We start from the raw sequence: 16,813 nt of genomic DNA on the forward strand, positions 1-16,813 counted from the left end.
CAATTCGTTTACTACTTTTTGAGGTATTTCGCACACGGACAAACTAACAAAATATAACTAACGAACGAACGAACGAACGAACGAACACACAAACCAATGGTAACGAAAACATAACCTCTACATCTAAACGATATTCAGAAGCAAAGAATTGAGATTGTTTGAAGCATTATTTGGCATGTTTGGCACGTGTTTGGATTTTGTCTAGTTTTTGTGAACATTTATTTTTGTCGGCGTCCTAGTATGTCAAACTTTCAACATTCTCAAACAGTTGTCAGCCAATCTGTCACTAGTAACACTTCCTTAGTCGACGCGTCGTTTTCATCGTCAACGCCAACCGTGTTCGCGGTGGTACGGAGGTCTTGTTTGGTCAGCGACTTCGTCTCTACGTCCTCGTTGTTTAGTGACCCTCTTCCATCAACCCGTCTAGTGCTCCGCCGATGAACGAGGAACGTAATGCCGTAGAAGACCGCAGAGCAGCCCCAGAAGATGGCACAGGTGAGCACAGATACTCTATAGGAGCCAGTGGTGTCGTACGTGATCCCTAGAACAGAGTATAAAGAGGAATTTGTTTTCCGTTTGCTGTACAGTGCGTTCTCGTTATAGCGAACAGTCTCCGAACACGGTTATAACGAAACTTCGGTTACAACGAAGTAAAAATTACGGCCGCAACATTTTCCTCTCTATGTATTTTTTTTTTGGGTTCGGTTATAACGAAATTTCGATATAAAGAAAGAAAATGGCCGGTCCAGAGGACTTCGTTATGACGGGAGTTCACTGTACTTGTAAGTTATCCTTTAAAGGGGTGGTATAGTTTTGGTTGAGATAAAGATTCAGGTTTTAGCTTTTTGCAAGATACAGGTGTACTTAAAAACCACTTATATGGCATTTCAAAGAGCGTACAATTTTAAAAGGGATCCAGAGTTGCAACTGATTGACAAATTGCCCTACATCAACGTAAATAAGCACTATGATCAGTTTTTTAGTAGAAGCCATGATAAAAAATCATGGGCGTATACTCGAGCAGGATTCGAACCTACGACCTCCTGATCACCGGACAGGCGTCATCTCCACTAGACCACCGAGCTTTCGCCCTAAAGCAAGTGTTGGTTCTAATCCTTATAGCATGCAGCGGGTACTGCTTAATTATTCAAATTCATGAAATTCTTCCGTCGAGATGTTTTCATTGCAACTGATTCGACAAATTGCCCTACATCGACGTAAATAAGCACTGAATTGATCAGTGTTTTAGTAGTAGCCATGATAAAAAACCATGGGCGTATACCCGTTTGTTCATGCTGTAAGGATTAGAACCAACATTTGCTGTCGGGCGAAAGTTCGATGGTCTAGTGGAGATGACGCCTGTCCGGTGATCAGGAAGTCATAGGTTCGAATCCTGCTCGAGTATACGCCCATGATTTTTTATCATGGCTACTACTAAAACACTGATCAATTCAGTGCTTATTTACGTCGATGTAGGGCAATTTGTCAATCAGTTGCAATGAAAACGTCTCGACGGAAGAAATCCATGAATTTGAATCCATGAATTTGAATCCAAAGTTTATTTGATGAAAATTGGTTTTTGAACGGCAGTGACAACTACAGAAACAAAGAGATCGCGATAAAAGATGGGACCCACCTTTTTAATTGGACCACTTTGTTCTGCTTTATCTACCTTTTTGTTTTCTCTCAACTGACTTGCCGTATATAGTCACATACCTGGGATTATTGCTGCCAAAATGCTTGCAATGCCCCATGTACAGAAGACTCCGTTGTAAGCTTCCGCCGCAAAGTCTCTTCCAAAGAGTTCAACAGCCATACCCATGGCAAGAGAGAGGAACAAGGCCCTGAGAAATCCCACAGCTGAAAAAAAGAAGAAAATAATGATGATAAAATAGATAAAAAACATAAGCGAGACAACATGAACGGAGGGAGCACTATATAATCACCGTGGTCAATAACTGGATGCTGACTATAATGTGAATAATATGAGCTAATTATCTAGTTGTATGTAAAATCATTAGTCTCTATACTTTTTTTTCCGCATTTTCTGTACCCTGTCGTTCAAGCTGCTCACTCTCATCATAACGTTATACCCGAGAGTCAGACTATTGTGTAACAGCTGAACGAGATTTTCAGGCAATAGAATTGAGAGGATTAAATGGTACCTCCCTTTGGTCCAGGACATGGATGTTTAGACCGGACAACGCCAAGGAAGATGACTGGCAGGAACATCTACAATCTAAGCTACCTCCCCACCCCCATCCCTCCCACGTTTGCCACATCTGATAATATTATACATGGACCCTTCTTGAGGAAGGGGCCATGGTTATAATAATGATCATGATGTTAACTATCGACTCCGGAGGCCTCTTCAGTGTTAACACTGCTCTACCCAGAGGGCCCTGCCATTATTATCACCCCAGCATCGCCAGGTACCAATTTATACATCTTGGTCAAGAGGGACACTATAGGTAAAACATCTTGCCCAGAAGGAGGAACGCGCCGGGCAGGATTCGAACCCAAACCGTTCTTTGTCTACATGTAGAAGTTATTGGCCATGTCCACTAGGCGTATAGACCATAAATTATACACGATACTCCCACAGACATCGACATTAGGGTACAACTACCGGGTGATGATCAAGGTTCGTTAACATCCGAAAATGAACTAAGGCTCGGTACTCCGAAGGTTCGTTATTTCGAAACACACAAGTTCCCTTTACCAAGAGGTACGTTAATCCGAAAATGAAAAAGGGTTCGTTATAATCAATTATTATCCCAACATTCACGACGTTATTCTGAATGTTCGTTATTCTGAAGGTTCGTTAATTTGAAATTGAATAAGATTTGTTAATCCGAAAATCTAAAGACGGTGCGTAGTAGTGAACTTTAGGGATTGGAAACCTTATTTCATTTTCGGATTAACGAACCCTCGATATAACGAACCTTCGGAATAACGAACCTTATTTCATTTTCGGATTAACGAACCTTCGGAATAATGAACTGGCTCAGAAAACAACTACCAACTCGTGCAAGACTCCCAGGAAAAGGGTCTAATTGACTGACGCTAATGACGCTTTCTTGTCGACTGAACTGCTAATCAAAACGATGGCTTCGCTTCATGTCAAACTTGAATGTTTTCAACAAGAAATACCAAAAGGAACCACGAAAGCTTCATCATAGTCGAGTAACAAAAAGAGGAAAAGCATTACATTCAATAAATTTTAAAACAAGTTTTCGGTGACGATGGTCATTTTTAAATGTATGCAATTCAAATGAAGTGATGATTGCTGAATCATAACAATGCTTAAAAATTTGAAGCCAAATATCTCACTAACTAGCAAACTAACTAACTGAATAAATAAATTACTGCATTCTCCTATAATTGCATATTACTAGCTCGATCATGACGACGTCCCTGTTCAAGTATCAAGCTGTACTTACAACATAGATTTTTGTCTATGCATTAAGAAATGATAACGTATACATGCAGCTGATTGAAGCTGTTCAGAATTCAAGCCCTGGCCTTATATAGAGCTTTAGGAGGAATAGGATATCATTCTGTCAAATACAACAACTACAAGGAAGGTGAGGGGAAAATGGAAGATATGATTTTTTATTTATTCATCAAACTAGAAAACTGACATGGGAGTAGGTGGTTATTCATTTCATACATTTTCTTAAAGCATACGTAGCCTGATGCACAATCACCTGTAGCGTAGAGGTAGAGAACGCCGTGGACTGCCGTGACGAGTATGAGTACAGTGAGGATACAGTTGGCCATGGCGATGAACGGGTAAAGACTGGTGATGGGAACGGGGAGCTTGTGGGTAAAGAGCATGACACTGGCACGGCCCACCAGCGCTCCGCCCGCCAGAAAGGAGTGCAGTGTCGCTGTCAGCTGGCTCGAGATGCCGATCGACTTGAGGTAGCTTCCCTGAGGAGGGCATGACGTCATTGGAACCGACAGATAAAGTAACGTCATCGGAACGGGTAGATAAAGTTGGTAGTTTTACAGACATTAATTATGACACTTGACAACGAGCAGTGATAATAAGATTTACTTTCAAAAGAAGGTATAGAGACAGACCTAGGTCCACTTCCTTTGATATCATTGATACTTCAAGGTATGTACGATTTGATACACATTTTTATTCTAATTACCAAAGAATACTTAATACCGACTACGTTTAACGATTTGAAAGGCTGTTCAATTTGCTAATCATCACTTCAGTTCAGTTCACATTTATATTTCATCGTTTATCTATTCATTATCATTACATCACCAACTAAAAGCCTTTATCCTTAATGTTCGATTTGTATTTCGGAACTAAGGTAATTAAAGGGTGTGAGTATAGCAACAAAAATATGTCCAGTATGTTTGCAGATCAGACTGAAGCCCCGTTTTGACAGACCTTACTACGACAACGTCACGACAACGTCAGCAGAACAAACTTCCTCAAGTTGCCCGGACGTTGTCGTGGTAACAGGGCTCTGTTAAAATGGGGCTTTAGAATTTAAGGACCATATTTTCTAAAGAATATGAATGGAAGAGGAGTAAATGGAACACACGCACAAGTGATTAAGAAGTACAATGCACTTATAGTAAGTATGATTTGATATACGTACGAGATTGATGTGGTTGAAAGACAGAGCGGTGAAAGACACGAGACTTGCAACTTGTAGGAACCAGAAGGCAGGTATTGATAAGATTCGGGCACAGCGCTGACAGATGCTTATCGTCGTTTTCTCCAATTCGTCATCGACGTCACCTTTTTCATCCAATAGGCGAGGTTCGACGTCAGAGTCAACGACGGGCGGCTTGCATTTTCCTTCTTCCGATGCCCGGTGAGCTATCCTCCTAGTTAGGTCCCGGGGCGGGGGCCTGCGAGCAGTTGACAGGCAAAAAGGAGAAAAGGGTAACAGTGGATCAAGAGCGGGGAAGTGACTAGATACGGGGCGGGGGCCTGGGAGTAGTTTACTAGCAAAAGGGGAAGAAGGATGACAGTAAGTGAATCAAGAGCACGGGAAGTGACTAAATTTGGACCCCCTATACTCTCGATAATAGTCAATGTTTCTTCATCGATGCTTCTCCTTTTGCCAAGGCGGCGAGAGGACTTTAAGACGAGAGCAAAGAGAGCCATGAAAAAACCAAAGACACACACACACACACACACACAAAGGATGTAAAGAGTAAGAACATGAACAAGAATAGAATCAGCAAAAGTAGGCTTATAGAGGTATGATAGCAGAAGTTGTAATAATGTAAATTTTCAGTTTTTGGAGTATTACAATAGTGGGAAAGAGAACATGAGAGGTAACATATCAATTATAAAGTGGTAGAAAATTAGCACAAAGCATTTCAATGGGAAATTGCCCATTTTGTATACATATAATTATATTTGTATGTTTCTTATTTCCTTTTTTTTGAGATTCTGAGGCTGCCATCACTATCAAGCATGTGCTTAAAGACGGCATGCTCCTGCATATTTTTTCCTCCTCTTTATTCTGAAACAAGTGTATCCTCGATTCCTTTGATCTCATTGTTATGTTTATACCTTAAAGATTGTGATTATGACACTATGAATGTAATGTTTTTTTTTCCTATTCTGTTGTCAGATACACGTGTTGTCATTTTTCGGTCAATATTTGATTTCCTTAAAGAAAAAATGCAGAAATAAAATCGAACTGAACTGAAAGTATCACAGTTATATAGCAGCAGATATGACGAGAGTAATGAAAGTAGTAGGAGTAGTAGAAAAGTTGCAGTAATGAGTAAATGTGTATGTTGTTGAAAGAGCAAAAGCATTAGTAAGTAAGCAATGATAGTGGTGATGGTACACTGTTGTAGAAGTGTAAAAAAAAATGTAGAAATGCTATAGCACACTTAATTAGCTGTAGCATTAATAGGAACGCAAAATAAAGTCAGTGACAGTATAAGAACAAGATAAGAAAGTGTGGTAGCGAAGGAGGAGTTGCAATGGGAAATATACTTGTGTACGAACGATAGATTTACCAGCAGTGCTCACAGTGGGTATACTTGCAGTGATATATATTCATATGCTTTGTAACACACGTGACGATGAGTTCACTATAAAAGTGCTATCATCAGTAGCGTTGCGAGGAGGATTCTTCCATTAGGGAAACAGAACTAGCCATTATCATGATAACGTAAGTTTTCCGGGCATTCTTGTTATACGTAGGAATATCATCAGTCGATTTCGTTTTCGTTGTACTTGGTAAGATTACCTAGAGTTGCAACAGATTTCACGTTTACTTATTTTAGTTCACTAGTAAATATGCGCGTACAATTTCGTTTGTTGATCATAAATCTAGTAACTGGGAAACATGAGACCAGTTCAAAATACCAGATGTCTGGAGATTTACAGGCAATGAACAAGCAGTATAATTCCCATACCAAGGAAACACCAGACACATATGATTCATATAAAGTTAGTTGAAATTGTTTTCAGTGTTTTGGCAACTTGCCGTACCTAAGCGGATGTTTTGTTCGCACTGTCAATAATGGAAGAGAGATCGAAGGAGGGGGGGGGGGGGGGGAGGGGGGGGGGGGAGGGAGGGGGGAGGGGTGAGCGGAGGGAGAGACGGGTACTACTTGAAGGAGGAGATAATGATTGAACATTATAGCCATCAGGTACTTCCGAAGTCATGCCCTATAGTAGAACATAGAGGGGCTATAGTTGGGAAGGCAAATGATTGGAAACACGCAGAAAGATACATGTGCTGAAGGAAAGAAAGGGGGAGAGATATAAAGAATTGAGAAATATATATATATATATATATATATATATATATATGAATATAGTGGGAGAGAGAGAGAGAGGGAGGAGAAATTATGGAAATAGGGAGGAATAAAGTGAAGCATAAATAGCATCATACCATGGCCTAATATGCTTCTGTGAAAAGCGAAGAAAGGAGCATATTATGGCAAAAATTGAATAAATCACATCGACAGCCAGCGTGACGATAACCCAAACACAAGATATACGCATATGATAACATTGATAATAATCCATACAAAAAGCAAACAGGCTAATAGCTTTTTCCAATCATCGCATGGGATAAAGATACCTGATAAAAAACACAAGAAGCGTGGCCGCGGTGAGGGTAAACGTGGAGAGTAGGCGGACGGTCCATCGCCACCCCCACGTTTCGGCGGTGATCTGGATCACCGGACTGAAGACCAAGATAGCTGGACAGTAAGATTGTTAAGTGGAATAGATTTAACTTTAAGGAGACTTTAACCCTTACTCTATGACCTCGTATACTCATACACAAAGTAATGAAATAAAATTGCATTAAAACTTCAGAGGAAATAACATGCGAAACAATTATCAATTATTAAGTTACATGGAACACACTGCGCGTTTAGATGGGAAGTCATTAACAAAATTTCCGACAGGGCGGCACCCATTTTTCAGATTCCCGAGGCAAGGAAATCTTTCACACCTTCAATAGAAAATGTGTTATTCCCATAGAGGCTTGTGTTTTCATAGTAGCAGACATACACCATGGAAACGGTGAACATTAATTGAAACCTGGCTGAGTATTATCGGAAAACAAAAGCAAAAGCAAAAAAAAAAAAAAAAAAAAAAACCAAAACAAAACAAACGAGATATGAAACTCGTCTCACTGAAGACGATTTAGGTGATCCGCTGGGGGTCATCAGATATCGGTCACGGGTGATCGACAACGAAAATAATGTTAAAAAGCGACTTGAAGTAATATTGAGAAACATTCGTGAAGTCCGTGGTCATATGCTTTTGTGATATGCAATAAAAACATAGGGTTGTTGCACATTTTCAGGAGCTATGACAAAATAAACAAAGACATGTTTTTTTTTTCACTATATTTGCGGAATTTTAACTTTGACGCCAGTGCATTCCTTTGTTATAGGTTAAAATCGATCGAAAATCAATGGATATTGCTACTTAATGTATCAGGAATCCAAATCAGTCGAAAAAGTGCAGTTTCATGTTGCTTACGCGCTGTGTGCGCGAAAACGTGCGGACGGACGCGCACGCGCGGATTTTTGTGAAACGCTTAAAATTGTCTGAAACTTCGAGAAAACCGGTCGGGAAGTCGTTTTGAGCATTTAAAATTTTTGATGTTCATGATGACCTGGGTAATTAGCATAGTACAGGACGATCAGGCGGGACTTGAACTTTATGTCTACCGAAAATGGTAAAGAAATGGCATTTAGTTATGAAGTTATGATCGATCATTGATAATCAAAAAATGGCGCCTAGATGACGTCACAGATAAGTTATCGTCATGAAAATGTTGCTGTACTGAGATATTGTCATGAAATATGAACACTGAAAATTTCATGCGAATTGGTCAAGCCATTATTGAGATATTTTGTTCACAAAATTCGTCAGAAAGAAATGGGGTTTAGAAAATTATAGGGGGCGCACGCACCCCTCCCCCATTTTTTTTTTTTTATTTCTTTTGCTTCAACAAAAAAATAAAGGGGGGGGGGGGGCGTGCGCCGGTTGCGGTCCTCCCTGGATCCGCCACTGTAATCATGAGCCGGTTACGTAAACCAGTTGCTGTCGAGAAAGATTACCCGCTTGTCGGGTTGACAGTTCATAATTATCTTTGCCTGCTACACCACGTTTCGGTTGGCAACATTCATAGTGGGCGCAGTGGCAGAAAGAATATGCAAACAAAACATTTGTTTTAATCCTTTGGTCTATAGTGTTCCTCTGTCCATATCTGCGTCATTTCTTATCTTGTTGACCATAGCCAATAGCTAAATCGAATAAACAATGATTCTCTCGGAAAATCAGCCTTCAGTTGAACACATTTGAAGGTATCAGTTATAGGACCCCCCCCCCCCTCAAGAAAGAGAACAAAAAATATATTCGAAACAACCCTCATTGGGTTTTACATGTTTAGGGCCGCCACGGTAAACTCTTGTACAAGTTCTTACGTACAATACAGTGTACTCTCTTTATAAAGAACACAGCTATAACGACACTATTGTTAAAACAAAGTAACAATTCAGGTTCATTTTTTTTCCTATATATTTTTTCTATATTTTATTATTCGGCTGTAACGAAATTTGAATATAACGAAAGAAAACCTCCTGTCCCAAGGAATCGATTCTAACGGGAGTAGTTTGTAACACCTACACACTGTACATTATCTCCACAGAACATAATCATCATCCACCCCTTGGCTTGTTTCATCATTTTGTGCACTGCCTGTTACACGGTCTATGAATAGGTGGATGAAGCAAAATAATGTGACATAAAAACAAGCAAACCAAGAACAACCTTCTAGCACCTCAGTGACACATTTAGGAGGTTGTTAACTCGTGAGGATCTAACTATGTTTCATACATTTCAGAGCAAATAACAAAAAATGACAATATCAACAGAAAATCCTTGAAAATTGAATAACAGAGGCTCCATTTTGGCTTCTTGGAACAGCTGCATGTTCCCATTTTGATTAAACTAGTATAGTTTTGGTTGAGATGGGGATTTAGGTTTTAACTTTTTGCCAGATGATTACAAATCATTTATATGAAATATTAAAGAGCAATACAATTCTAAGAGGAATTAAATGTTTATTTGATGAAAATCAGTTTTGAAATGGCTAAGATATTCAGAACTAAAGTACAGAAAAGTGGTCCCAATAAAAGGTTGGACCAATTTTTTCGGACCTCTGTGTTTTTAGAATGTCTCAGCCATTTCAAAACTAATCTTCATCAAATCAACTTTGAATTCCTCTTAGAACTGTATGTTCTTTAAAATTTCATGTAAGTGAGTTCCAATCATCTCGCAAAATGTTACAACCTGCAGAATCATCATCTCAACCACAACTATATGACCCCTTCAGATTACAGTCCGTACACGAAGTCTCCTACCAGACTAAGCCAAAACATAATCTTTGCTCTTATTGGAAAAGGTAAATGAATGGAAAAATTTCCTGCGTATCGGGTTCCTGCCTGTGATACCAATGTTGAAGATAATGTCTGGTACTAGCAGTAGAATCTTATACTCATCGAATTATACATGATGCTTTGACCTCGTATAGTTACTTCGAATTGAGATACCCCATGTTACGATTATCAACTACGAAAACGTAAATATTCGCGATTTACTTAACTGACTGTACAACATGGACATTTCCCATAGTATTCCGACAATAAGAGTGCCTTTTCCCGCAATACAAATCTGCGTTCGAATTTTGTAGTGCATTGCACATTATACCCGTTGACTTGACTGTATTTTTATACCGAGGTTGGGATATTTCTTTCTAGGTCTTCCTAAGATTTATTAATGTTCACTGAGGTTTACTGCTCATATTACCTTTGTTAGAGAACAATCATACCCCTTCCTCCCATTTTCTAGAGTTATCCACATTACTTAAACAACCATGACAACCCTCAGGTAATAAACGTACGTAATCAATGTAAAATTTAATGGACTGGAATTAATACGCAAGGCATGGTGTGGGAAAAACGTTCAAAACATTTGTATATGCCTAAACATTTCAAAGATACATTGATTTTACAATCAGTGTTATGTAGATTTTTTGTTCAACTTCTAGCAGGTATACTGTAACAATGTAATGTAATCATATGTAAAATATGAAACTAATTGTATCGATGTTTTAATTCTCTATCATCGGAGCATAGTTTTGAAAGCTCTCTATAAATGCTTCATTGGACAGTCCCACATCAAATGTAAAGTAGATTCAGCGGCATTAAGGCAAAATGTACTTCTGTCAGAAAAGAATACGCCGGCTTATGTTGTGTTCATTTTTTGATGAAAAATTATGTAACCTTTTGGATAAGGAACATTCAAATGGAACAGTGTATAAAAGTTATGACGGCTAACATCCCAAAGCTTCATTTCCTGCGAAAAAAATTGAAAGCTGAACGAGGGTAGAATTATAAGTTGCAGGAGTGTATTTTCACACTCCAGACCACTTTCTCATAATCAAATCATATATCACTTATGTATTCCTCTGGAAACAAGATTTGTTTTATTCTTTTCCATCTTAGCGCCTTTCAAGATATGTTTCTATCTGCCTGTCATCTTCACTGCCTTCGCTAATCGTCTTTAAGAGTGAGCGATAAATCCTGACAGGACAAAAAAAAAAATCGAGAGGAGATTAGGCTTGACGTGGTAGCACGATACCAGTGATAACATATCGGAGTATGAGGTGCAATATTTGCACGTCATACGTAAGTGAGGATATCTCATGACGTTATATTTGCCGATGTCTCATTATGTAACATTTGCTGAGATAACATCGACTTATACAGCTGTTATTATCGATTTCCTCTTAATCAATATTCGGTTTATTTTCGACAACCATGAAAGTGTCCTTTGTTTTTCCCAAGTGTACGGCTTTATTGTCGTTTGTTTCTTTTCTTGCTTTTTTTTTTTTTTGCTTTTTGTTTATTTGTTTTTGCATGCTTGCCTTACTTGCATAATGTCATTGGCCGGTAGGTCATGGACATGTTTCATACTCACACGTCTCGAATGTGAAGCCCATGGAGGACACTGGCCCAGCACAATGTCCCTGGTCGAAATAGCACGTGACGTACACACAACCAGCTACAAAGTGGATCACGCTGCACCCGCCGAATATCACGCTGTAGGTGATGTACATTTGCCACACCTGGGTGCAAAAGCTGGTTGCTAGGAGACCGAGAGCCCCGAGTGCGCATGAGCCAGCTAACGTGGCGCGGTAACCAATTTTCCTCAACAGTACAGTGGAGAGTGGCGAGCATACGCTGAAGAGAATCCAGGGAATCGTTCCCATCCAATCTGTGTACCGGAAGTAGCCACAGAGAGGTGGAGTCATATAGTATAGTGAAGAAAAATCATATGGAAAAGGCAGTGAGATACATTTCTATAGATGATTCTCCTGACGATACCATAATAACGATGATGATGATAGCAGTGATGATAAGAATGATAAAATGAAAATAACACACACAAATAATAATAATCATGATATTGATAATAATAATGATAATAATGATAATAAGAATAATGCTAATAATAATAATAATGATAATGATAATAATAGCTAGTTTTTATATAGCGCATTTTACACTTGTTAAGTATTTCAATGACTATAACATAAGTGGATACATTATTTCCAGCCAACACTGATAGTGCTCACTCTCCACTCCCTGGGGAGCATTCCAGCCAGTCGCAGCCATTTTACAGGCGCTCACATAAGTATACTGATCGACTAACGTTAACTTTCTCATCCTATACCGGGTACCCATTTACAATCCTGGGAGGAGAGCAGCAATGTGGACAAGGTGCCTTGCTGAAGGGCGAACGTTTCGGGCTTTGCGTGGGCTCGAAAACCCACGGTGACGATGACATAGCATGAAAAAAAAAAAACCCGACAAAGACTGAGCAGATGAAACGGGAGAAGAAGCAGATGGAAAGACTGGAGTACAGGATGATGATCATCACCATTACAATTAATCTAACTGTAATATTTCTTCCTTTCGAAATGAAATGCCGGGGAAATTTTATTCGGCAGATCACTAAAACTTAGCTGTCCATGAGAGGTTAGTAGAAATATCCAAAGAAGTCCAAAGTTGCTTTTGTCTGGTTTTGTTTTACTTTTAGATAAAATGAAAGGAAGAATGAAGTCGAATTATCAATGACGAAGAACACTTACTTAGTGCAAAGACACTTGCGTTTAGATCCTCCTCCAGGTAAATGAAAAGGAGAGAGAAATCGCCGACGACGCCAAAGGTGAAGGCACCACTTATGGCCCACATCGCCGTGGTGATCCACCGGAAGTATTGTGGGTTGTTCCAGAGGTCACTCGCGGTCGCTCTTTTCTTTCCCGCGTCCATTTTGTCTCTCCTCTCGTTTTGACAGGGTCGCAAGCGTTTCCAGGCGCTGCTCACAGTTTTGCAGTTCGTCATTTTTGAAGACTGTTGAAAATATGCTGCCGTGCCCTAGATAGCTAGTGTAGCTCAACCGAACCAATGTGAGACTAGGGGATAATAATTGAGGTATACCACAACAACAGTTCACGTCGCAGATATCTAAATTCACACCAGACTGTTGCGTTCATCAAGAAACGGAAGTATCAACTAACCCTCAATATTAACCTGTACATGATGATGCAAACCCACGCCAGTTCTCCGAAGGGTCTCGTCAAGTGCATTATTTTTTAACGAAGAAACCCGCTTGATAAGTTGATGTCACCTGATCACCATTGCCCCCGCCGAGGTTGATCAACTTTGCCAAGTTCCTGTCACATCACCACACCAAAAGCACACCCTCTTCTGCCTTTCCGCACCATCTGAATATTCGTCATCTGAATATCAAGGGAGAATACAGGAATGCCACAAATTTAATTGTGAAAGTTTACACTTCGTACTATGCCGTATAATTCAACATTCAACTCTCATTTAGTTTTCAGCAAGCATTCGAAAGTACTACGGGATATTGTAATTGCATAATCGGACATTGTATGTGACATCACTATACAGAGAGGTATACAGGAAATAATATGCTATCTTACACAACATTCTTCTTTAGTTAAAAACAACACTGTTTAATTATACATTGTTGAAAAAATATGATAATGGTATAGAAAATAATGTTTGTAAAATTTTGCTCCCTTTCAGAAACTAATTTCGTTGAAAGTTAAGGTCTTTGAATAAATTGAGCTGGCTGAGATATTTTGAGGCTTGCAAGGATTGTGTATAATCCAGAAATTATGAGGGTCTGTTCATCCTAAACTCACATCAGTTGGTTAACGTTATTTTGTTGCATTGTGGATAATGTAGAATGACTTAGAAAAACATACAATCACGGATGAAAACATAACTATAGACAATATGCAACGAGAGATACATATCATGTAAAAAAAAACATACAAGCAATCCAAAAAAAAAGAAAAAAAAGAAGAAGAAGAAGAAGAAGAAATAGACCGGTTTTGTAAGGTATTCAGATTTTATGCGTGCTTTGTTCACACAAATTGCCCCAAACAACCAGAAAGCTTGCCGGAGGCTTGCCCTACCTATAGCCAGCTGATAGCAATGCCCGACTACATAGCTATATCACCGGCTTGATTCGCGTTATAAGAACATGACAATCTACTTGAATATTCAAGATTCAATCACAGCTATTGTCAGATCGTAGTGAAGCTGCAATTAAATCGCGGCTTCTTTGGAATGACACGTTGAATCTATAAGGACATATTGAGATCACCTAATATCATTGGTATGTATACACTCAGAATGAATGAAACTGCCTTGTATTTTTCCTTCATTAAAAAACAGAAACAAATTGCTGGACGTCTATTAAGAATTCAATCACATAAGTTCATACTTCTATTATAGGAAAGCTGTAATTCAATGGCAAAGTTAAGAAACTCGCACTTTGGCCTTTTGAGTCTCTTTAACTCGACAATGGCAAAAGTTCGAGTTGCGTCTTTCTTGCCCAATATGGAATATTTTGATGTCAATATCAACAGCAGGACAATCTATTCAAAATTCAATCAAAGCTGCAATTTAATATGAAGAGATGAAACTCGATATTTTGCCATTTTCGAGTAAAAAAATAACTCGAAAATAGCAAAATATGGCGTTACATTTGTCTTACCCAATTTCAAACATTTCTTCCCTGCCGATAGTAAGAGCAGAGCAATCTATTCACAATATAGTATAGCGTCTTCTTCGGAATGGTGTCTTGAATCTATGTCATATCAAGATGCACCGGCTTTGGACGTACTTACATGAGTGTACATACATCTGCACGGCGAGATAATTTGATTACTCAAGGATAAATGGGTAGGCCTTCACGAAATAAACACATCTGACATATATGAGATTAAACTTCTTCAAAATATGATGTTCTGGATAAAGTTTTATATCACGCTTCATAATATAGCGACGTGATTTGAGCGAGATGCAATAAGCCAGCTCACAGTTAGCTCATGGGTACATTGGTACAAATGATCTTTCTCCTTTTTTCTCAACTGGTTAGGCACTTCGCTTGTTTTTAAAGCAGCATGATGTATAAGCATGCCCTCAATTTATGGAATTCACGTTCAAACAAAGAATGAACTTGCAGAGAGCAGGTGACAAGAATGGTCTGTCAATTGACACTTCAGCAGGCATTAATTTCATTGTTTTGTGTTGAATACATAAACAAACTTTTTCTACCAACAAAGCTAAATGCCAGGCTTGCTGTCGGGTGGATGTGCTAGTAAGCACCGTTTGTAAGGGTTACATGAGTAATCATTACCTCAGGGATGCTTATCTCAGTGAATTAAAGAACCAATGTGCCTGATCGTACTAATGACCTTTTTCTGCTCATGCGTAAAGTGGAACTGTAAACTTGACTACAGATACAATGGACTCCCGTTATAACGAAGTCCTCGGGACCGGCAGTTTTCTGTTATATCGAAATCTTATCATATTAACAGAACAAATTAACAATAAAAATGCATAGAGTGGATAAGGTTGTGGCCTGAAGTTTTACTTCGCTGTAACCGGAATTTCGTTATAACCGTGTTCGTTATAACGGGAACGCACTGTACATAGGTAATCTCGGACATTTTTCACTGCTTTTAGTCACATTTTTCATCAACATAACTTATAATGCTATAGCGTTGATAGCGCGATGCAGCTCCATTAGTTGTACCATCTTTTCTTCTTCTTTTTCGATCCTCTTCTTTTTCTTTCGCCCCCTGCCCCCCCCCCCCAAAAAAAAAACAAAACCAAAAACAAATAATAACCGGGTACGCCCTAACACAGCCGTAAAGGTATGCAGCAATCGCCGATACTGCTGCACATAAGTCTGTTGAGGATTATAATTATGCACTCATAGATCTTTCTTTTTTTTCCACGCCTGTTTGATTTGCTTCATTTTTCTCTCTATCATGTGGTTTTTTTTTGTGCCTACAACACTATGTTGTAGAGTTTGATTGTGACACAAATGATTATCATACGATGTTTAAAGACAATGTGTGCACAATGTGAGGATTCTTTAAAATACGTACGATGTATAGAAAGACAGGCCCCGTCTGCGGTGGACAATCACAGCATTGTCACAACTTTACAACATTCGACAACAAACGTCGACAATAGCATTTTTCCCCGTGAGAACATATACTGTTGGAACCTTCCTGTTGCAGTATACCTGTTTTCTGTTTATATTATATTAAACTTAGGTTGTGCTCTCCGATTGTATAAAAGTACGTAATGCACTGGTATCAGAGCATGTTTATAACAGTGTATTATTTCTGTCTGCATTCCAAGTACACTTGTTACGTAACTCAATCACAAATTTGATATGGAATTGCAGTAAAAGTGCAATTCAATGACAAAATAGCGCAGATTCCAACGCTATTGCTGTAATCAAGGCTTGAAGTATTTAATGACAAAGAAGGAGACACAGGCTCCCGATTTATCGATGGCTTTACAATTACCAATTAACGAAAATCTGCAACTGCAAATTTGAAATTGAGACTCCAAACTCGAAACTCGAAACTCGATACTCGAAACTCGAAACTCGATACTCGAAATTCGAAATTCGAAACTCGAAACTCGAAACTCGAAACTCGAAACTCGATACTCGAAACTCGGAACTCGAAACTCGAAACTCGAAACTCGAAACTCGAAACTCGAAACTCGAAACTCGAAACTCGAAACTCGAAACTCGAAACTCGAAATTAGCCGGACTCGACGATCTCGTTATAGCGGGATTCCTCTGTATCTTTGGAGCATCAGGTATACTCTTTACGCAATTCAATCACAAATTCATTACTTTGCCATGTTGCTG

General features: G+C 39.1%; 1 protein-coding gene across 1 annotated transcript; it reads right to left on the bottom strand.

Moving 5' to 3' along the window:
- Window positions 1-260: 260 nt before the first annotated feature.
- LOC139729501 (monocarboxylate transporter 13-like) lies at window positions 261-12,939 on the bottom strand. The gene is made up of 7 exons (XM_071640427.1): window positions 12,687-12,939; window positions 11,513-11,809; window positions 7,092-7,212; window positions 4,629-4,884; window positions 3,711-3,936; window positions 1,717-1,860; window positions 261-541 (listed from the first exon to the last, which is right to left on the bottom strand). The coding sequence occupies exons 1-7, from the start codon at window positions 12,937-12,939 to the stop codon at window positions 261-263; spliced, it is 1,578 nt and encodes a 525-aa protein (XP_071496528.1).
- Between the last annotated feature and the right edge of the window lie 3,874 nt (window positions 12,940-16,813).

Source organism: Diadema antillarum, unplaced genomic scaffold (genome assembly GCF_040938485.1).
Source record: "Diadema antillarum isolate AM-2024a unplaced genomic scaffold, OU_Dant_1.0 seq00000244_RagTag, whole genome shotgun sequence".
In the NCBI taxonomy this organism is placed as follows: domain Eukaryota; kingdom Metazoa; phylum Echinodermata; class Echinoidea; order Diadematoida; family Diadematidae; genus Diadema; species Diadema antillarum.